General features: G+C 36.0%; 1 protein-coding gene across 3 annotated transcripts in view; it reads right to left on the reverse strand.

Moving 5' to 3' along the window:
- Positions 1 to 24,302, reverse strand: part of HMGCLL1 (3-hydroxy-3-methylglutaryl-CoA lyase like 1) — a 76,558-nt gene that overhangs the window by 24,733 nt on the left and 27,523 nt on the right. For all 3 annotated transcript variants that reach the window (XM_072333174.1, XM_072333175.1, XM_072333176.1), the window contains exons 6-7: positions 14,678 to 14,741; positions 10,312 to 10,500 (exon numbers count right to left, since the gene is read on the reverse strand). In XM_072333174.1, coding sequence (XP_072189275.1) covers positions 10,312 to 10,500; positions 14,678 to 14,741 — 253 coding nt within the window. The remainder of the gene's footprint in view (positions 1 to 10,311; positions 10,501 to 14,677; positions 14,742 to 24,302) is intronic.

A 24,302-nucleotide genomic window follows, 5' to 3' on the forward strand; every position in this document is an offset into this window, starting at 1 on the left:
ACCTATTGGAAAATGTATATTTTTTCACCTTGCAACTTTGGCTGCTATTTTGATAAAAAATAATATAATAACCTTTACTATCTCTAGAAGTGTGAAACTAAAAGGTTTGAAAACCAAAAATCATGAAGCAGTGTCCACTTTTGAACTTTTTTCTTTCCTTGAAATAGTGTAACAGCTGCAATATTTGCAGTGAAGAATTTATTTGTTAACTATCAGGCTATCAAGTTTTTCTGAAGCACAGATAGAAAGGTCAGAAACATCCAGCCCTTCAGAAAATGCATACTATGCACATCCTGCTAAAGGCAGCGGAAAGCAATAAAAGCAGGAGGAGTGGTACTGTCTGTTTATTCTCTTGCTTTTTTATTTCATTGAAATTACAGGCAACAATATAAAACCAGTATATTTATGAAGAAAAAGCCACAAAAAGAAAAAGAACAGAGAAAACACTGGAAAATCTCTCTTGGATTTTCAGTATGAACACTTAAGTTTTCATTTTCTTCCCATATGTAGGTCTGATATACTCATTTCTTCAGTATGTTTTTTCACTTGCAAAAGTAACTAGCTGACCGCTTTTAACAGTGTGATATTATTTGATATAATGCAATTGTTTTTCTACTTTCCTCAAGTGTGTACTCTCCTAAGTTTCTTTAACAGAAACACCACAATCTGGTATCTCTTCACAGTTCACCTGCCATTTTCCTCTCATTTATCTGTTTTCAAACACAGATTTGCTCACTTCTTTTTTGTTAGTTTTCATTCTTGAGCAATTTTACTCACTCTTTTCTTTCTTAAAGTATACTTTTTCAGATTAAATGTGAACTTTTTAATTACCAGCTATACCTATGTTTCATGCTGTTTCTGATGGGACAAATGAACAAAAGGAATAATAAAAACACAAGCTGACATTTTCTAAATAAGTTTGGATTATTGTTAATGGCTTTATTAGGACACTGGCAAGTAGTTCAAAAGTATCCTTTGCACTTCAAACCCAAAAGATACCTGTTAAGTACCTAGGACTAAAAAGCTCCCAAAGAAATCCAAAACCAGAAAGCTCAAGAAAGTGTTTTTTTTGTTTGTTTGTTTGTTTGTTTTTTTTAAAGGGAGAGGCTTGCTGTAAAAAATAAATAAGTAAAAAAAATTACCTTACCAAAGAATTATGTTTATTCATATTCTCCTCATTTTGATCTTCTTCCTTTTGCACATTTTAGAGTATCAGATTTACACACACAATTTGTGCTAGCTACCGTGCCATAACAAAAGTCTAAAACTTCTAAATTTAAGTCTAGAGATTTTAATTTCTGTATCTTAGACCAATTGCCTTTAAAAACACTATGAAACTAAGAATTACATATTTAATCAGGCCAGTACTTCCACATCTCTGCTGATGGGTGCTTTCCAGCTTGAAGAAATTCTGTTTTATAACTGCATTTGTTTCATGTCATTGAGTCACCTTTCCACTTAATACATCTCCACACCTTAATATTAATTTCCAATACAGAACACTGTAAACTGTCTTCTGACAAATCAAAGCATATGATGGCCACTGTGTATCCTTTGTCTCCTTTAGCAGTATTTGCCTCAAAGAATTCCAGCAAAATACTGAAGCATGACCAGCCCTTCCTGAATCCCATTCTCAGTCAAGCTGTGCTTTTTCTAATGTTTCCCTATCTGAACCTTGAAATTACTTTCTGGAGCTCTCTGTTAAGTCTTCCGCAGTATCCTAGCACACCTTGATTCATTTGTGAACAGCAGAATAAAGTAAACTCGTGAGGTCTGCTAAAACCTCAGCAATTCTATGCATTTCTCAAATTAAAAACACAAACAATATTAATACTTTTAAAAATCTCAAAACACACAAGTGTTTCATACGGTAAGCCCTTCCCACCCCCACCCTGCATTGAATAAATTCTTCAGACTACCAGTCTGTGCAGGAGAAAGGAAATGGCGTGTTACTAGACTCAGATGATTTGAATGTGCACGTATGTATTTTGATTATTTGCCCACTCGCACACCTTAGCTTTCCAAATCTGAAAATTATATTCTATTTGAAAAAAGCTTCTAAGCCACAATTTAAATAATTACTTTGAAATCTGCATTTCATAATAATAATTTTAGTATTCTGATGATCCTCCTTCTAGCATCTCACACACACACAAAAAAAAAAAAAAAGAGACAAGCCTTATTTTCATTTTATGAATGAAAAACCGACGACAACTGATATGTACAGTGACATGCCAACTCAGGAAAAGACAAGCCAAAATGTTATGTTTCCTGCCTCCTGTACCTCATTCACTCCATATAATAATACCTCCCTATTGGCTTAAAAAAACTGTCTTTAGCATACTGTTGAAACATTAAGTAAACTATTAAAAATGAGTTTAGATGTAATTCATTTCACTGCAAGGCAATGGGCATCCCAGTACATGGCAAAACAAAATCCTAGTGGTATTTAGTGTACTGCTTAATCAAGAACTTCAGCAGTCCACCACATAAAAGCTTATCTCCTCCATTACTATTTATTGCTCAAAAAAAAAAAATAAAAAAAAAAATATATATATATAATATATAGTATATTTTGACTTGCTTATCTATAGGCCAGACTACCTTCTACAGATAGTAAACTCATATTCAGTGTTCCACGACAAATCCCTAGTTCAAGTCTAACACAATGCCTATGTGCAAGGCTCAATACATTTTCAATGCTGGTTTACCTGTCTTCTCTAGCCTTCAACAGAAGGGTCAGTTTATTCTCCTACACAATAGATCTAAATGATTGTGCATGGTAAGGAATTTAAAAGACAGCATTTCTTAAAAAAAGAAAAAAGGATTACTTTTTTCTTTCCATACACCATTTTGAATGTCCAATATTGGGTTACTAATAAGGAATACAATATGAGAGATGCAGATATATCTCATATTTATAGTACTACCACAACTGTGGCCTATGGTCATTAGGAAGAAGTACAATTCTCCATGACAAACATAAGGCCTAGGAATCAATGGAGATTTTACGCTTTTTTTCAAGGCTTGTGCACACACAACACTGTGCTCTCTGGTTTAGTGAAGGAATTTAGATACTGGTCAAAACCCAACTGCAGGCAGATAAAAGCAATCCCAAATTTCAGCAATCTAAAATGGTGAATGTTTAAATCAGCACATAAAGAAATGTGCATGCCTGAATGAATGATGCTTTGAGTTAATAATGCTTTCTTTGCTCTCCTTTACAGGCTTTCTTCTGCTTTTTTGTTGCTGTTTCATTTTTAGAAAAGCAGGGAACTGAGAGTCTTTCAGTTTTATTGTTGATGTTTTACTTCACATTCTTGCCACTCTCTGCTAATACAGCATTTTGCAATAGAGCTCATCTAGTTTTAAAATCGCTGTTAATTTTATGACTCTGCCCAAGCAGCCACCCAAGAACTCAGAACCCAGCTATGCCTTTACATCATAATGAAGAAAAAGGGGGATTTCACCATAAATTCCAGTTCCTTTTAACTTTGTGTCTTTTTGGAAATGGATTACAAAGAAGAAACCAGGACATAAAACTCATGAAAACTAAGCCACAGTAAAATCTGCTTATAACTTTTTACATAATAAGGCTTCTTAAAATTATACTTCAAACATTCATTGCACTGCTTCTTGTAGAATCAATAACACTAAGATGGCATACACACTATTATACATAAATCATAAAATTATTCACATTTCACGAAAAAGTAAAAATGTAATAAATTCCCAGAGGAATCCCTAAACAGTTGAACATCTATAAAATACAAATATACTCCTTCCCATTCAACCTTCCTCCACCACTATAGATACCTCCATGATAATCTATCGCTATTTCCTCTTTATTAATTTTCTATTTTATTCAGCTACTCAAATTTGTACAGCTCTCAGACACACATAATAGTCACTTACTAGGGCACATTAGCACGAGCGCTGCATTCTTTACTATCCATCTGTTACAATCAGAAAGGTCAATGTGATGGACCGGTGATACAGGAGTGCAGTAGCAAAGGGACTAGCGTAAATAGAATGGTGTTACAAAGGGAAAGTGCTCACTCGCTTCCAAAGATCAAGGCTTGCAGACAAAACTCCACAAGAGTGGGAGCTCCAATCAGAGATCCTCCCCTAGTGGCAGTCAGCCTTTAAATGAGGTCTAAGAGAGGTGCAGCCAGGCTCTACCCCTTCCAGTCACACATCTCAATTGCCTTCACCTGTGCTTCCAGTGCTGACAGGGTCCTTTCCCCAGGTGCTCAATCAGTGGTTCAGGCTATGATTCAACAGTTACCATAAACCATCTAATAGAATTATTTGGGAAAAAAAATGGGGAAAAAAAAAAACAACAAAAAAAAAAAAAACAAGAATTGACTGCAGGATACAAATGCTAAGCAAATTTTCTAGTAAAGAAATATTCTTACAGATGATGTACTTAACTGGAAATTCATCATTATGCATATATTCATTAGGTCAATTAGTTCCAGAAATAATGGACTAAAAACAGAAATTTATGTTAATTAAATGTGCCTAAAGTTGGTCTGGTGCTTAAAAGAGTTATTTTAGTTCAAAATCTTGATATTCCTCTGCCATATACATCAATGCCTCAAACTGTTTTGTTGGGTTTTTTTTTGTACCCTCTTAAACATAGTGAAGTTCTCCGTGCAGTACTGTAAGGGCTTTGTGTGCAACCAGACACATGGAAATGTATTCTGTAATTAACTTAATAGCAATATCTCGCTTCTTTGATAAACAAGGCCACCAGCTAAGCTCCAAGATCACATGATACATGCTAACTCAAACTGCTGTTTCTCCCAACTCATCACTAGCTGCCACTCAAATCTATCCTTAAAGCAGAAGACACCGGTTCCTGGTCTCTCCCCTAAATGCTTAACAGTCTCAGCAGCACCAAGGACAGTCTGCTCCTCAAAGGATGGCAAATCAGGAGCCAAGAGTCACAGCTAGGCAGGCAGCAGAAACAGTCTCACCAAAAAGGAGCCAGAAGCTCAGTCATTAGTTCACAGCCAGGATCAGTAACAGCCCAGCAATCATACAGTAATCCCATGATAAGCCAGGTTCAAAGCTAAGCCAGTGGGTGAGGATGAGGCTGAGAATCAAAATAAAAGAATGGTCACAAGCACAGATGCAGCTCTGCTGCAGGGGAGCTCATGAGGGGACAAAGCTCAAGATTTCAGGTTTAAAGACAACCTTAGGTGAAGGAAGGGGAGCTTCAACAGGAGCATCTTAGGAGCAATTTCTTGGCAAGACATCTTAATGGTGAGCTGGCTCTAACAAGCAGCTAAATGTACCACCAGTCAGCTCTTGCTACAGGCAAGTTAATCAGTCAGGAAAAGAAAATCTTGTGACTGGGGGAGGGGGGTAAAGAAAAAGAAAAAAAAAAGGGGGGGGGATCAGGAACATCCAGAAGATGGTCTAGGTTAGAAAACTGATCTCACCTAAGGCTTCAAATGCAAGCCCTTAGGAATCGTGTAAAGGGGAATTTAAAACATAATCCTTCTTTCAGTTGTCTAACTAAGGCTCTCCCATTTCAGGCTCCTGGCTGTTGTGAACTCTGTTACTGCAACATAACAATCCTTGTGAATTAATAAACCATGACCTTCAGCATCTTTGTTCCTGGTTCTGACACTTAAAACTTAGCCATATCAACACTGCCTGCCTTTGTGTGAATGTAGCCCTTATTCCATACGTAAACTTGAGCATAAAAACATATAAGTTGGTTAATCTCTTCAGTGTGTAAAAAGGTATCTAGAATCTATTTAAGTTATGAAGGGAAGAGTTCAGCAGCCAACCACTCTACTTTGTTGGTTCTGTTGATATTTTTAAATAAATTAATTTTTAAAATTCAAGGACCTTAAAGGTATTAATGTGATACTACCTTTTTTTTTTTTTTTTTTTTTTTTTTTTTTTTTTTTTTTCAATCTCTATAAGGGAACATATTGTAATTTCTGTAATGAGAAACGCTATTCTCAAATCTGAAATTAAGCCTCAAAAGCTTAATTATAGACTTCCTAGTTTATGTTTCTGGTACTAACATGTGCATTTCATTTCAGAGTTCCTATTTGCTTGAAAAAGAAATCACTAATGAAAAAATAATAAATTTGACTAATTGTCAAACTCATTTTGTATTCTAATAAGGTAGAAATATTACACACAGTGTATTAAAACAGCTCCTTGTAAGTCATTGGAATTTCACACTTGCTTTCTCAAAATTAGGACTTGATCCCAGTAGTGTAGGGATCAGAACATATTAATGAATTAAGATAGTAATTTGAATTTGACAAAACTCTGTGAGATCACCATGCAGTTGTTTAATTCACTGAGGTATCACTGCAGGGCAAAACTCCCACTTACCTGTTAGCATATTCTTTTCTCATGTTCAAGTATGTGCTACAAAAACAGTCAAAGCTATTTCTGGCACAAGCTATTAAAAGAAAACAGAGTTTTTTACTATTTCCATTAAAAAACTTCTCCTTTCTTACCCATTCCATAAATGCTACAGGAGTCAATTATCAAGGTAACTCAAATCTCCTGAGATAAATGGTCTACCTTTTTGGGACCTCTCCAGCACAGAAGTTTCCTGACCATTCTTTTTAGTCTTCCTTGGAGGTCTGTAACAATTTTCTATAGATGTTTTATTACTTCTTTTAGCCCCATTTTGTATTTGTCACATTAGCTAGCACACATATGCAATTTCACTCAACATACCACAACTTCTAATTAAATCATCACATCATTTCTTGTCCTCCAAACTTGCCTCCTCATTTAATTTTGTATTCTGGTGTTTTAATATTAAGCCAGCTAACCAAGAGAACCAGTCACCTCTGTTTAATGTTTTGTTCTGAAACATCACTTCATGTTTTTCACATTTTATATAGATTCTTTTCATAAAAGTGAATCTCCTTTCTTTTCTTTAATGTAATGCTTTCTACCCATATTATTCACTTCAGCAACTTAAAAAATTACTTATCCCCTAAAAGTTGGCTAATCTCTCTTCCATCTTTCACTACCTACCCTTTTGCTAAAACAACACACATAAAACTGAATACTAGAATTACAAGGCTACTTCCCTGCTAATTTCTTATACAGATATGGTCTGTCAGTTCTAGATGACTTTGGACCAGCCCCAAACAAAAGAAAATATTCTGGGTAGTATAATCCTGCATAGGACAATGTGATCTGTATAAAAAATCACTTACTGAATCACCAGCACCTCTTTCCACTCCAAGGAGATCTCCCATCGAAGTAATGCCTGAATTAGTGTAGAGTGATTTGTGGCTTTCCAGCTGTCAGTCATTAATTCTTAGGAAACACAATATACAATGCAATAGTACTCAATTGGAGGTTGTAGATTGCACTGTAATTTACCTACTGAATATTCTTGAAAACTGTTTTGAAACAATAATTGCAGCCCGTTACTTCTATAACCCCTCAATCACGTTTCACTCCTGATGAAATATTGTGTCTGTCACACAAACCCATAAAGCAGGCAGAGTAAGGAATTCCATCTATGGGAATCTGGTCTATGAAACAAATCACTGAGTTGAAGTCAACAGTTTAGCTCCAGTACTTTAAGTTGCCCATTCATGTCTCTTTGGCAGAAAAGAAAACACAGACAAACACAGGAGCAGGGACTACAAAGTGACTTGGAATTCTAATCCACCTTTGGCATCTATAATCCAACTGACCAGCCACAGTTGCCATGTTTTAGAAATAGCACTGAATAGCTATAATTCACTGCTAGCTGCCCCATCTCTTCGAACAAAGCCATTACTTAGAGCCAGAGCTAGGCCACAGAGGCAGGATGTGTTGTGACATTCCAGACCCATTTGAGTATCCAAGAGTCTGGGGACTTACCTTTAGGCCAAGCCAAGTAGCTGCTTGCATAAATCCAGCCAGGGAGACTGTGTAATGCCTGCTTCATCAGGAAATTTTGGCAAAATCTATGACAAGCTCAGTTCAGCCAAAAACACAGCACCTTTAGGCATGCACTGTAGCAGAACTTGAGCACATAAGGAAGTTTGCTGTTGGAAGCTTAGGCACCCCTGGCTTCCCAGAAATCAGAGAAGGCTGCCTAGGGATTTTTTTCAGGTCTGTTGCTTTCTTGAATTTACATGTTAAACAGCCTAAACTGCACATTAGCAACCTCAGATGATTTTTCCCGTTTAACTCTTCCAGAGTTCAGATGTAAACAAAAAGATAGCAGCATGATGTAAACATGAGTATCACAACAAATATCAGGGGTAACAAAGCGTAATCATAGCTCAGTATTTAGTAGGCACCATGACAGCAATTATTTTAAGGAAGGATCTGAAAACAATCCTTCAAGCATTTTTATGGCAAACTACTCCCATACTCAGGGGTTTTCATGCTTTTAGCTATTACATCTGCAACTGAAGCTAACTGTGAAATTGGCAATTTATTTATCCCATGGCACGTACACACACATTTGCAACAGTAAAAGTGAGTAAGGGTCAATAATGAATACTATAGTAATAACAATATACTGTAAGTAAAAGTTAGAACCGTTTTTAATCAGATTTTGTCATTCAGCATTTAACCAAATACCTACAGAGATTCTAATGCTGAATGAAACACTTCTGTGTTGTAATAAGTTGCTGTTATTTTCTAAACAAAATGATAAGAGCGGTGCCAAAGCAAAAAGACAGGACAAAGAAAAGTTTATCTTAAAAGTAACATCATGAAATGTAAGGAATCAGAAAGTGTCATTAAGTATAAAACAGAACAATACTGTCTCTCCTTAGTAATGCATGTACCCATGAAAGTATTTTTCATTAAGATGCTATCCTGACAAAAACTCCATTAGAATTTGTAGTCTATTTTTTGAATTGTGTTAAATTATTAATAAAAAATAAATAAAATAAAATAAAACCACTAAAAAACATAAACACAAAGTGTAAAATATCTCTTACAGAAGTTAATTATTCCTGATAATTTACCCATGAATTTGAAATAACATTAGCAAGATGCAAAGTTGTTTGAAAGATGAAATTCATAAATATAAAAGCATATGGAAGGTGTGTTAATAGCAGAAAAAATTATCTATCCAATTCTGTGTACATGATTGTCAATAACTGAGGCCTATCAGCCTGAAATCTAGATGTAATAATGCATTACTCTATTTTATATTTAGACACATCTGTAAAGCAGAGATTTTAGTTTAATGAACAATGAATGTACAAACATTCCTTGGATAAGCAGAATCCGAGACATCAGAATAAAAAGTTTTTTACCTCCCTTATTCATGTAACATAAATGGAATATATTAATCATCAAGGTTTCTTAGTGTTTTTGTATGGAATTAAAGATAAGAAGTAGATCAGAATTCAGAACTGATTACTTTCTATTTCATGCAAGGTTGCAGAATAATTTTTGACATTTTCTTGTAGAAAAAAAAAAGCAGTAATTTTTTTACAATTGTGTTTTTTTCTTTGTTTGTTTGCTTTTCAAATACAGTGGCATTAATTTTCTTTTTACACAGCCCAGGATACAGTTGGCTCGACATGAGCCAGAAATGTGCCCTTGCTGCCCAGAAAGCCAACCATATCCTGGGCTGCATCAAAAGAAGCATGGCCAGCAGGTCAGGGAGGTGATCCTCCCCTTCTACTCTGCACTGTATTGCATCCAGATGTGGAGTCCTCAGCACAGGAGAGACATGGACCTGTTCGAGCACATCCAGAGGATGGCCACAGATATGATTCAAGGGATGGAACACCTCTCCTGTGAGGACAGGCTGAGAGAGCTGGGGCTGTTTAGCCTGCAGAAGAGATGGCTCTAGGGAGACCTGATAGCAGCCTTTCAGTATCTAAAGAGGAGCTACAAGAAAGAAGGAGACAGACTCTTTAGCAGGGTCTGTGGAGACAGGACATGAGAAAATGGTTTCAAACCAAAAGAGGCAAATTTAGTTTGGATATAAGGAAAAAGTATTTTACACTGAGGGTGGTGAGTCACCGGCATACACTGCAGAGATGTGGTAGAAGCCCTGTCCCTGTAGACATTCAAGGCCTGGCTGGATCAGGCTACAACAAACCTGATCTAGCTGTGGATGTCCCAGTTCATTGCAGGGGTATGGAAAGCATGGCCTTTAAAGGTTCACTCCAACATCAAGGATCCTATGATTCAATAACACCTGTAGACAGTTTGAAAAGCAAGCAATAGTTGCTGAAAGTTTAATGAGTGGCTGTTTCCTCTCCATTAAAGGTGGGAGTTTTTTTTAAATTGCGCACTTGAACTAAGCTATTATTTCTATCATGACTTTAAAATAAGAACTCACGTTACCTGTATGGCTGTGAGGATGTTGGCTAGTGCCTGCCCATAAGTATCATGGCAGTGAACAGCAAGGGCACTCAGAGGGATTTCCTTTATAACAGCTTCCAACATTCTTTTCATACTTCCAGGAGTCCCCACACCAATTGTGTCCCCCAAAGAAATTTCATAACAGCCCATACTGTACAGACGTTTAGACACCTGATCAGAAACAGAAACAAGAAGAGGGCAAGATAAAAGAGTAAAAATAAGGTCCAGAATACACATTAAAAAGAGTATACTTCTCTACGTATCAGAAAACCTCTATTCATTCTTCAAAATTGCACCCCAAGAAGAACATCCCATTCATCATCTCCTTTTTTAAGCTTATAGGTCTGATTTTGCATATGAAAAAAACAACTAAGCAATCCATCAACAACTGCTTTCTGACTCTCCAGATACTTCAAACAAGCAAGACTTTACATTATGAACTTCTGTCAAGCCCTTTCCCAGCATTTTCTTCTCTCTGGGCACTTCCCAGCTGTTTGTTTTTCTCCATGTACTTTTCAGATTACAAACCGCAGGGTAAAAGACCTGCCTTTTTGTTTGCTTATTACATAGAGTCAAGCACGTGGCTTAGTTAAGACATTAAATAATCAAAAAGTAGCTTGATTTGGCTTTGTCTTGTTACTGAAAACAACAATGAAAACTGAAGTTTTAAGATGTTTGCTTTTCATTAAGCCATTTATTAAAATACATATAAAAGCAAAGCTGTAATTCAATTAACATTCAAGTTTTTATTTATTTATTTATTTATTTAAATTTTTCTCTTCATAACAAGCAAAACCCCATAGTTGCAGTTCTTACAGAAATAGAGCCTTAATTATGTCTTTGCTGAGTTCACTGTGTGAGTATGAGATCAGATTGCACAAGGACAGACATACACAAGGAAGCAACAATTATGTTTGCACTGAATATACTGCTTTAGACATTGAATGTAGGAACTTCCTATTTTGACTTTGTCAAATTTATCTGGAAAAGGCTTCAAGTGATTTGCACGTGCTGAGTATGTATGTCTCCTTTAGCATTTCCCACTGTGCATCAGCAATCTCAACAGGCCACTCCATTGGAGAGGAATCCTAATCTGGACATCAACTGTTTAGAAATTAAAAAAACATGACTTTTCTCCAGGACAACTTTGGTTGCACTGCACTTAGCTGTTAAAGCAATTCCAAGACTTCATCAGCAGGATTGCTGTGAATATGCCTGAGGAAGCTGACAAAGTGCTGCACTAGCAGTCCCACAAGTACTGGATCTATATCGTTGTTCACTTAATTCAAAGAACAGCTGAAAAAGAAGTTCAAGTGGTCTGAGTTGTCTTGCTTAGAGCCTGTAAGCACTATGAACATTGCAAATGTAGTAAAACTCCTGCTTTATAGTCAAAGAGTCCTTTGGTCACATCAGTATATATTCTATATACAATTAAGAAAGGGAAGGGCATTCACCAGATCGCAAAAATTAATTGTAACTTGCAGCATATTTTTATATCATCAACACACTGCGGATGTTTAAACTAGACTGCTGTTGTAACATAAAATGGATCATCTGCAGTTAGAGGTGAATTAGGCCAAGTTAGTCCCCAAACATCGGGTTTTGTTTTGTTCGTTTTCACATTCTTTTCCCCACTTGATTCACTTTATAGGTGAGTATTTTAGTGATGGCAAGGAGACTATATCAACTGCTAGAAATCCTATTGAATTCCCTTTAAACCTGTGCTGAGTTCTTCTGTCTTCCAGCTTTCTAAATATATAGTTCTGAAAGAAGAAAATGGGAAACTTTGCTAACAAAACTGAACATCATCATTGACTTGTCATGATCTAGCCTTAAACTGACCCTTAAAAAGAGAGATGCTTAGTTTCAAGAAGAACATGCATGCTTAGAAAATGAATGAGTGTTTCTCATGCTGAATTTTCTAACCAACTATACTAAGAGGCAGCTCATTAGTTATAAAGTTTTGTAAGTTTTCAGTGTGGATTTTTGAGATTAAGGTAGGGGACAAGAGAACACAACACAATGTAACCAGAATGTGTTATAGGTTTGTAATTGAACAGCTGTGTTCTGCACTACTGGAGAGTTTTTCAGCCTTGGGCCGCTCCCTTTGGGAGCACTGCCCTGACACCAAGCATTGATCAAAATGGAAGTTGGTGACCCAGCACTGCAACCCCAGAGGCATGTGAATACTGTTGCAAAGAAAATCTAAAACTATACTCTTAAATTTAATACAAAAGGTCATAGTCTAGTTACTAACACTTTTAAGTGAGTAACAACACAAAAACACACTGCAGTCCTTGTGATGCAAGAGAAACTTTGCAATAATATAAAATGATGTTAAAACAAGATTAGGTATATTTGCTGTAGCCTGATCAGTGAATGGAAATTACTCCATGGTTAATATTAATATGAATAAATATTTATCTGGAAAACAATTAAACAGAGACTTTATTCCAAGGAGAAACACAGTGATAAAAATGAGTTATGTAGTTTTATTATAATACATTAAAAATGTTATGTTTTGTTTTTTACTTTCAACAAAGAACTATATGGATGAACCAGATGTATTCTATATTTATCTGAAGCTTGGACTCACTAGATAATTGTAAAACAGTTATGACATACTAAGCCTGAAATGTATGTAGGTTGATGATCCGCCTCTCTCCCCTAATTGTTTTTGCTTCAGTTAAAGTTTCCATTAAAAAAACAAAAAAACAAAAAAAAACTGTTCATTCTCATTGACAGTATCAAAACAGCCTAAACCTTTCAATCATAGCTGTTGATTACAATGCACAATCAGATGCTCCCATCCCAAGAAAGATGATGACCCAAGAGGCAGATCTCTGACAGGGTGAGCAACAAGGGCCAGTAATTTTGATCACTTTGGTTCAGCAAAGGATGAGTGCAGATGTTCACATAAAATCCATTAACAGCTAATCATATATTTCTATAGAAACATGTCTGCTTGCTGAATAAAGGCCTGAATTAGTAACTTTAACGAGGAAGTTTTCATTCTTAAACTTATGCACAATGGTGTAGAGGTACACAAAAAGACACATACTAAAATTTAGGCATAAAATAGCTGTGTATGTAAATATATGCATGTTTGGAACATTAGATAGCACACCCACTGTCAATCTGAAAAGGGGCTTTTCTGCACAAGGAGAGTAGCTAGTTTAAGAAAACAAGCAACACATGGAAAGAAGCCTGTTGGGGAACATGATATTGCAGTAAGCAATTTACCAACAGCACAGCTGAATCTGTCATCACCACTCTAAGTAAAGCTGTGTCACTTATAACTTTCACTTCATATTAAAACCAATTAATTTAGAAATACTGAGTACCTTCCAATTTAGCTATTTTTTCAAAGAGTTCAAGTATTATGTGGCTGCTGTGGGAGCAGTATTATCACAGATTCCATCTGGGATGTACACAGAAGAAGATGCATGAGAATGGGACCTGAAAGCCACACAAGGAGAACACAATAAATCAGACTAATGTTGACTAGCTGCTAGTGCTACCAAAAAAAAGTGGTTTGCAGATTTTGCTAGATCATCAAAAATAGGTGATTAAGTGTAATAGAAAAGACAAGTCTTTCTCCAGAAGGAAAGCTGTTGTGTTTGATCTTGTGCTGCTTGAATTCCCTCCCAGTTTTTATCTCTGCTGTCCATCTCACCCTCGCTGCACTCTTCATCTTCCTGCAAAATATAACACTTGTATTCCAGTTCCCAGTTTTTTCAGTCTGCCAACTCTGCTAGGAAAGAAAAGGCTGGACTAAGACCATCTTCATTGTCTTTATCGAAAATGGAAAAAATTGGTGGAGAGAGGTGTTCTTCATCAGATGAGAATAATGAGTTAAGTTGCAGGAAATCATGTTGGGGATTAGTTCATGCGTCAGTCACATGAGACTTGTGCGGCACTTGCCAAAACACAATGTTTTACCTGTGATTTTGCTGGCTGACAGCAGCAATAACTCATGCCAGTGTAGAGTGGATCATCTCAAACAACCTGGTCCACTGACACAACTATTTCTTTAAGTGTTTCCGTACTTTCTTGTTGAAGGAAATGGTACATGATACATCTTCTCATGACTGAGAGACACCCCATTCTCATAACAATCAAAACACACCACATGACCACAGATGGTGGAGGAAAATAGTGACGTTGTGCACCCACTTTGAGTGTTAGTTGTGTTTTGTTTTTTTGTTGTTTTTTTTTTGTTTGTTTGTTAGTTTTCTTCTGTTATTCATTAAAGATCTTTTTTAGGATTAAATAGATAATATGACTTATAGACATCTTCAAATGTATATTAATTTCATTAAAAGAAATGTCACAATTTCACTCTTACTTCCGCCACTTTAGCTGGTGTGATGTCTCCTTCATATGGGCATCCCAATGCACAAGACACATACCTATAGTAAAAAGAACAACACACAAAGATAATTCTGTTTTATATGTGCATTTATGTATCTGTCCATGATACATTAAAATAAATTTTAAAAAATGCTTACATATAATCTTGAACAATTAAGCTAATCAATGTAGAATAAAGATTTTAATGAAAAATTAAAATTACATGAGATGAAAATAGCAGGATTCCCAAATTTCTTTTTAAATCACAGAACAAAGTTTTATATTTTTATTTATGCTCAGTATATATTAGAAGTTGTAAAGCATTGGCAGCGCAGCCAAGTTAACTCTGCTGCAGGAAACTTCAATTTTTCTCAGCATTTCCTTTATAAGTTACAAGAGCATGTTCAAGTTTTGCCTTGCCTGGCCCACATAAGCTATTCAGAGGAAGCATCCTAACACTTTCTTCCTTGTGCCTGCAACCTGGATCACAGAGAGCAGTAGAAAGACACAAGCAACTTAAAACTACCTCACCACTTCATCACAGTAGTTGGAACTGCAGTGAATGGGGGTAGCTTTGGCCCTCTGTGCTGGCATCTCTGTCCCAGTGCCCCAGGAGACCTACAGCTTCATTGCTTGGGACAATAAGAAATCGAGACCAGACTGTGTCTCTCAGCAGCTGTCTATTCCACAAAGCACAAAAACTGAAGGCCACAGCTGAATCTTCATTGTTCAGTCTTAATGCCGCAATAATGTAGAATTGGGTTTAAATTTCCTTTTTTTAATAACAATTAAAAAACATGAAATTCCAATTACGTTTCTAATTGTTTATCTTAAATTGATTAGGATTAGGATTAAACCAACCAGAAACAGCCATTCAAAATCAAAATAAGTGTAGCTATAGAGGGATTTACAACAGCTTCAAAGGCAGGCAAAGCCCCGGCCCCAGTGGGAGGTTACTCAACTGCTTAATAGGAGAGCAAGAGCCTTCATCATTCCCCTGTTGCTTCCCTTCCCTCAGCACTAAAGAATATAACAGAAAATTATACACTGTATAATGAAACCAGATTGAAAAGATGCCAGTTTGTACGTAGTCAAGATCCGTAGAGTAAAATGCATATTTTTTCTTTGCAGTTGACAGAGAAACATATTGATATAATGTGAAATCAGGATGAGTAACGAGCAAAAACAAATTGTGAAAAAATGTCAGTATTTTAATGCACAGAATATATTCCATCCTTTATTTCAAGGCATGCTGTTGGCACATCAGGACTAGCAGCGAGAATGAAGCAGATCCTGAACCTAAAAAAACATCTTGATTAGCCCTGATAAAGAAATGCAAAAGAAAGTTCATTTCCACAAAAGCGCTTGGGTCCAATACATCCTGCTTGTAATTTTAACCCAGATGCCCAGTAGGCATGATTCCAATTATCTTTACGTTATTATGAAAACCAGGTTTTTCAAACTCAGCCATGCACTTTTTATCCTTCAATTTAGTTGTCACCATTTGAATTTTAACATTGCAACTTTTCTTATCTACATGAAACAGTAGCCACTTTTAACAGTTAAGCACTGCTCTGCTTTTCAGAAACATAAAACTCAGAAACAACTGGAGAAAATTTCCTTAATTTTCTTGTCTGCATACAAAGAGATTTTCAAAAGCTACAAAACATGACAAATGGCAGAGCCAAAGGGACTGGTCATAACACAATACCATTGTGCCTACAGTTAGCAAACATACAGACTTTTAATGAAACGATTTTGCAACATCAACCACAGCACTCACTATGAAGTGAGGCAAAACCAGAGCAAAGTAAATACAAAACATACAGTATTTATTTGCATGTTCCCTTTAATTATATATAACTTGCATGTTCCTAGCAGTTACATACCTTAGATCAGTAAGACCTGCATTTAGTAGTGATAATGTGGCACAAATGACATCTGGAAAGGCATATGGCAAACAGAAGTAAAAATAGGACAAAAGGTACCTACAGAACAAGGAACTACTGACTCCCTGTAGTTCCCATCAGCTAGCAGAAACTTGCTTGAGCTCACATAATGCAGCTGGGCCTGCTGGGGTATGAAATTATGTGGTGACCTAAGGAATCTGCCTACTACAATGCACAAATCTGTTTGAGATTATGAACTCCCTGCATGCTTCCACCACTGCAACTGGAATGAAATTTTAAACAAGGAAAATATGGCAAGTATAATCTAACTGGGCACCTGATATTCAACACTGCACTGTAGAAAATAGAGACAACAGAAAAATTAGCCAGGTAAAGGAATTCCAGCCAGAGAGAGCAAAGTTCTAAGGATAACGAAATAATTATTTTTAGTAGAACTTGTCAAAGATGAACTCTAAGGATTTGGCAGAATTTAGTCTAGTGCTCTCATTTAATGAATTACAATAAGAAATGTGGTTATAACATCAAATTTCTTGGTACTGTCCTTATCAAAAAAGCAGTGGGATTCTATGAAGAAAGGACAGAATCAACAGAAATGGGACTCAACAGGCAGCAATGACAAAGGAAGTGAAATGCCTGAGACTGTAAAACAGTGAAATGCACTCCAAACATGTATCAGGATAAGCATTTCTAGAAGTGAATATAGAACATTAATTTCATTTGACAAGTTCTTGTTACGTTCTCTCATTGGAAAGCAGACACGATTTAAGTCATTCACATAAAAAGCTGGAACAGATGCCTGCAAGGGCTGGTACAGCTAGCAGCAGTACAATCTATTACACGAAAAGAGAAAACATGCATGCCTCTGTGAAAGAGGGAAGATAATCATTTCTCTCCTCTGAGAATTTGCCAGGACACTCGAAGGAGCTCTGGGTGGGATGCTTTGTAATTGCATTTGTGTGATTCCAAATTAATAAGCTTGAGGAAGAGGAGATAGATAGGTTTTAATATAAAGTTATCTGTTATCTACAGATACATTTGGCAACTACATTTTCTTTGCAGTATTTGAAATGATCCATAAGGTATAAAAGAGAATCCAGCCAAAACCTAAGACCTCCACCCACATCCCTTTCAAAATGGCAGACAACTCTGAAGAACATGCTAGAAAACTGATTAGAAAGAAGACAATTAACAAGATAGAGACACAGGAAGAAACAAAGGACATACATTTAAAGAAGAGCGTGGTCCATTGCAGCAAACACTACTGACAATGCAAGAAGAATGGCGATAGACTACTGTTTCTGAGATCCTGTCATCAGGGAGTTTGGTGAGAGCTGTTGCAGTTGCAAGCAAGCAACAGAAGCCAAAGTGTAGGAGTTATAGGAGGGAATTACAGAAAAGGGTCTCCAGACAGTAATTATAAACAGCGCCTTCAATGAGCTTAGAAATGAAGGAATGATAGGCAATGAGATATGATATAAAGAACCAAGTAGGGTCAAAGGTGCAATTTTTAAGAGGCAAATGCTTACTTATATTGCAATGGAAAAGAGCCAGAGGACAATGAGAGGTTAAGAAAGAGAATAAGGGAGGGATGAAATAAGAGGGAGAACAGAACATGGGGTCACTGGGGCAAGTGGAAGGGGTACAGATGGAAATTAGACAAGAAACTCCTGCTGCTTGACAGTGGAGGAGAAGGAAAAAGATTATGGGAAGGGAATGACAGAAGGAAGAGCACAGTGTATCTATTTTTCCACATGAGAAAAAGCAAGATCTTGTGTGAAGAAAAGAGGCAGAGGGAAAAAGAGGGAAGAGTTTTAGCAATAAGTTACAGAGACAACTGGGATTTAATTTGGGGATTCACTTAAGTTGAAGAATACAGCTGTTTTCTAAAAAAGATTGCAAGACTGAAAGAGGAATTTGTAATGAGAAAGACTGCCTTGGTCTCAGGATAATCACCAGAGACACTCCTCAGTATATGAGCAGAAGCAAATATCTGGAAGTTTACAAAGCAAACTTAGCAATTGGAAGTGTTTAATTCTAACTATGTGCTTAAATCTTTGCTGAATGAAGGCCAGGCATTTTAGTAGCTTAACTATGTCTTTAGCATGCTATCACTAAAAGAGCTCAAGCAATTGGAGCAGAAAGAATTTGCAATATGTGAAAATACCTATAAAGCTACTTTGAACACACAGGTAGATGCTGTTTTTCTCACTCAGGTTTTATGAAACCAATTGATTCCTTTAGTAAAAAAGGTGATAAAAAGATTTCTGCTTGCTTCCCCAGGCAGAGTTTGCCTAGTCTCTCGCATGTTTTTCAGACTTCACTGCAGGTGACTATCATTTGAGCTTCTCCTAAGCTGCTTTCTATGCATACTACAACAATTTAAAACACAAAACCCAACAAATTTACTGTGTAATATTTTGGACAAAAATGCTGAACAGCCCCTGGGGATGGGGAGGGATAAGGAAGAGGAAGAGAGTTTTCGGTTTCTTCCACTAAGCCAAAACTAAATTGCTGTGCTCCACAAATGGTACAGACAGTACAAAGTCCCCAAGATCAAGGTGACTAGGAGCAGTGATAATCACCACACCAGCCCAATGACTGTGAAGTGTAGGATATGAAACCACAAACAGGGTAAATGAACAAACTTTTCAAAACCAAAGTGTTAAAATGAAAATGAATCCAAGCAGAAACTCAACTCCATGTTGTAATCAGCCCTTTGTCAGCTTGTTTCAGCAAGAGTTTGAGAGCCAGATCCACAGCTGCTACCACAGCTGGAAGCACAGAGCCTCCTGAGAAGCCAGTTGCAGACTCAGATGCTGCTGTTTCCTGTTTATTATTATAGTGTAAGTTCGCATATAATTTACCATGTTCACTGCAGATGTATTTATTTTTATTGGATGTTCGTGCTAAAATGTATATGCTTATCATTTAACGAATTCATAATACTAAGGTTGATATATTCTGTCTCTTTGCAAAGGAAGCCATTTGTTAGAAACACGCAATATTTACTGGAAGGAGAGGGGAATACAAAGAAGAGAGGGGGGAAAGGAGATTCTTCTAGAAACAAAATCTCCAAGACAGCCTCACAATGTGTAAATAAGTCCAGTATTTTTTTAATGTACTTTAAAGCCCAGAAAACACCACTAAATTTTGTGAGAGATTTCTCAACCTCTCTAAAAACAGAATACTGTTACTATAATGAGGGGCATTTCAGGTTTAATATCTATATCTAATTATCCATGCAGCAATCAGTAACATACTACCAAACACTGCATGGTTATCTTATAATTTCATACAAACAATTTAAATCTAATTTTACATCAATACTTGCAATGAAGAGGGATTGCTTTAATTCAGAGAAGTACAAGAAATAAGAGAAATAAATACACTTCCAGTCCTACAGTAATATTTCCTATCTTACTGGCACAAAACAGATGAGTACAAATTGGTATAACATGGTTTTCAATGAAAATCTCTCTTCTAATATTGAGTAATCATCCACCTTGACAAAATTCTTTCATTATTTTCTTAACTTTTGCCCAGTAGAGAGAAATGCAGAGTCCGAACTCCAAGCAGTCTCTGGATTCTCAAACTTCTCCAGGGGCCTGTGACCAGATGGCTTAATACTGCACAACCCTGTAGACTAGTTTACTATTTACACATTAAAATGCATTGCTTCCAAGTCTATTAAATGCTTGTCTACATTTGTTGTTCCCACAGTCTCAAACATAGACTCACATATAGCAAGATGAATGTGCTAAGCTAGTTTTACTAACTTCCTAAAGCAGGGATAATAATACAAATCACCCTCTTATTAATATAATTGTGGCTATGCCGAAGAACTACACTATCTAGCCTAACTATGAGGGTTTAATACAATTCATATAAAGCACATGTAGTCTAGCCTTAAGTACTCTAAAAATCCAAAAAATATGACTTCTAAGTTTCTGTCTTTATTGGTAAAATATACACAGTTATAAACCACGTTGATTTGTGCAAAACTGCACTGCTGGAGTTTCACCTCATAATGCTTCTCATTGGGTATGCAAAATACAGTGTTGTAAGGCCAGCAATGTCTTGAATTAAGGTATCTAAGATAAACTGTCAAAAATGGAAGAAGGCATCATTGAACTAAATTATTAAGATCAAATTGTCTTGAAAATCAGAAGTTTCAGATACTCAAAATATTATAGAAATAAACATTTCTGGAATTGCTTGCTAAAAAATACATCAAAAGAATACTAATGTGTTCTTCTCCCCCTCTTCTTTTTTTTTTTTTTTTTCTCCCCCTCAGAATAAATCCAAGTATCTCTAGCAGAATAAAGAAAATAAAAGTTGATTCTTTCTGTTAGGTTTTGTACTATTTTGTATCTTCCTACTTTTTATACTGACACAGATGTACAATAATAAGCATTTACTATGATCAACGAGGAAGTAAACAGATTTAAATCTCAATGTTAAGATAGCTTTATTACAACATAATGAAAAATATACCGTTTGCACAATTTGAATAATTTTATGTGTGTAATTGTTTGTATAACATTTACCTGCCACAGAAAAGAAAATATTCCCAAATTTCAAGTGTACCAACTGGCACTGAATTCCATACAAGCATGGATGTTTGCCAAATATTGATACAATTCAATAATCTTTTCCATACTGTGAACTTGGGCACGCTGCTGCTCATTCTTAGAAATTATAGACTATAAACAAAGGAATTATATACATCAGTTTAGAATTAATGTGTGATTACACGTGCTTTAATTTATGAAGCAGCAGCTTTGTAGGGAAACACTTCCAGAGCTAGAAGCTATTTCACAGCAAACATTTCCATCTGTTTTTCTAACGCTGAAACACTAAACATTTGCATACACACTCAGACTTGCACATGCAAATAGTCCAAGTGGCCTCAAATGGGCTATCCACAGGAATTTTTTTTTTCAGGGCTGTGACATACATACAACTTTAAATTACAGGTCATGGAAAGGTGCTTTTTGATAAATTAAAAATAATAATTGCAACATTTCAGCTTTAAATTTCCCATTAATTTTCTTCAGGACAAACACAATCCTATACAGAACAAAACGTTTCAGAGAAATAGTATTATACTGTTTCACTGTCACAAAACTAAAGTAGGAACTGAAGTGCCATTTGTGGAAAGAGGCAGAGAGTGTGGACAAGAAACTCCTTAATTCTTAAAGGCCTTCTACTGCAGTAACAGCAATTTATCTGTTCAAATTATGTACCATATTAACTTTGAAGAATACAGCTTAACCAGAATTTACTTAATTTTTTCACCATACCTACACTTATATTAAAATTACATTTAAAGTAAAACACAGCCCAAGTGATTACTTGGAACTAGCATGTGCCACAATTTTTCACTTATCCTGGATTATTTGAGTTCTTTTTTAATCACTGAAAAAGATGTGATACCTGTAATAGTATCCGATGATGCATTAAAAGATACAGTCCTAAAACCAGCTATGTTTTATGCCATGTCCCATGCAAAACATGCATAGTAGTCATTAGCTGACCACACAGTTTATAACACTGATTTGGCACAGTGTCTTCACAGAATGTGTCCCAGATGTTATTGTAAAGTTTTTATGCATGTACAAAAACTAAAAATTAAAACCCCTTTATGATGCTAATAAATAGTCAAACTTCTATGACCATATGCAAGATTTCAATTCTTCATAAACATTTGAACTTATTTAGTAAACATTTAGAAAACTGTGTACTGCACTACAGATTCTAAATGTGACAGCTGACAACATAAATTTTCTGGATGATGATCGAGTCAGTGTTAGTGCAGCTGTAGCAACAGTAAGACATGCAAAAGCCTAACATTTAGTTTCAACTATTTGAGTGCATTTTTCGTAAGATTCAAGGATTGCCAATGATTTACACTCAGTACACACATTCTAAATTGCTAGTAAAAATGGGAAATAAAATTTGAACCCCTTAAAATTATTTTGGAAGTATTTTTCAACTGCACAAATAAGGATTTAGGGCAAGACACTAAATTACCCATTTCCTGAAAATAAATAACACTTTAAACAACAATAGTGCTTTAGAAAGGAAACAATCCCTGTACTGAAATTAATAGAAATACAATTCATGCATATTTTTATTAGCCAAGTAATTCAAACAAAATATTCTGCCTACAACATTTATATTAGAAACCAAAATGTGTAGTCCTGGGAGTGTGCATGTGTAAAGGCTGCAGAGTTCGGCTACAGCTCTTCAGAAGTAGCTATTCTATAAGAGACTGATTAAAAAAAAAAAAGTTAATTCTTGATGCACAGAATGCAAATCTTTGCCCTCACATTCTACAGCTTCATTTTATGCTACTTTGCACCACAAAGATACATTCAATCTATCTATTGTAAATTTTTATAAACTACAGAACTCTGCTTGCTCTAGCATTCAGAGAATCTTGCAAAGGTTATTTAAATGTTTTAGGGAAAATGACATTTATTTCGTTTGACACTAATTCTTTTAATATCAGCTGAATATGGGATTAGTATATCAAGGTCACAAATCACAGGCTCTGATAACTAACTCTTGATTATTTTATATCCAGAAAAAAGTCACCTTGATTGCAATGAATATTTCTGCTAAAGATAGCTTTAAGTTTCACCTCCTGATTGTCTTTTCCACATTCTGTTCTGTGTCATTAAACACAGTGTAAAGCTCCACAAGTGCAAACCTACTTCAATATATACATAATCTGATTATATTTTATCTGAGTTAAATAATCTCATTTTGGATTACTGTGTGGTTTTTTTTTCCTCATTCTTTTCTGCCTTGTGGCCATATATAATTGATCAGGTAGTTAACAATAAATGTATGGGAATGTTGTAGAATCCTATCATGGGAATGGCTATTTCCATCACATGTCAGTGTATCAGAGCCAGAATAATTGCTGCTGGCATGTTACAAATGCCTTAGACGCACATTCTGTGCAAAAAAAGCAGCAGGGTTCCAGCTTCTTAAACATGTGCAAACTAGTGTAGAGAATATAAGTTACCACTTTAAGCTTCAACATCAATCTAGAGTCCACCACAGGGGGCTTCTTCATCACCTGCAGTTTACATATTCGGAAAGTCCAATTGTTGACACCCATAGCTATCCAAAAATATATGCGATCCACAAGCTTTCAGGATTCCCTTGATTGCTGGCTGGCTCTATTGGGCCATATGTTTGATGTTTGGTAGTGAAATACAGGAACACGAAAAAGAAAGCACTGTTTGACATGCGCTAATCCCTGAGCTTAGTCTTCCTGGAAAACTTAAGTTGCTAGTTACACTCTCAGATCAGAGTTCAGTTTCAGAAAAACACAACAAACAGCGGCTGTAGAGACTGGTTAAATAACAGACTTCTCATAAGAGATGTTGCTTAGGAAGGCAAAGCTTGACTCAAGAGATTAGTTGCTAGTTGGAGTATTTAAACTCCATTACAATTTTATTCTTTCTTAATGAAGTTCTTCTCTATCCAAGTGATTGTCCATGCAAAGTGGGCCAGACCAGGCCAGGCAAAAAGGACATAAGAATGTATGAGACATATTATAAAATCTTTTCTCAAGGCAAATACTACACTGTGCAAAAAGTGCGCAGTAGTATTCTTTCTTCACTGTTTTGAAGGAAAGATGGATCTCAGTATTTATTCCCAGACAGGTTTCCAAGAACAGAGTCTCTGATGTAT

This window comes from Excalfactoria chinensis, chromosome 3, assembly GCF_039878825.1.
Source record: "Excalfactoria chinensis isolate bCotChi1 chromosome 3, bCotChi1.hap2, whole genome shotgun sequence".
NCBI classification, from domain to species: domain Eukaryota; kingdom Metazoa; phylum Chordata; class Aves; order Galliformes; family Phasianidae; genus Excalfactoria; species Excalfactoria chinensis.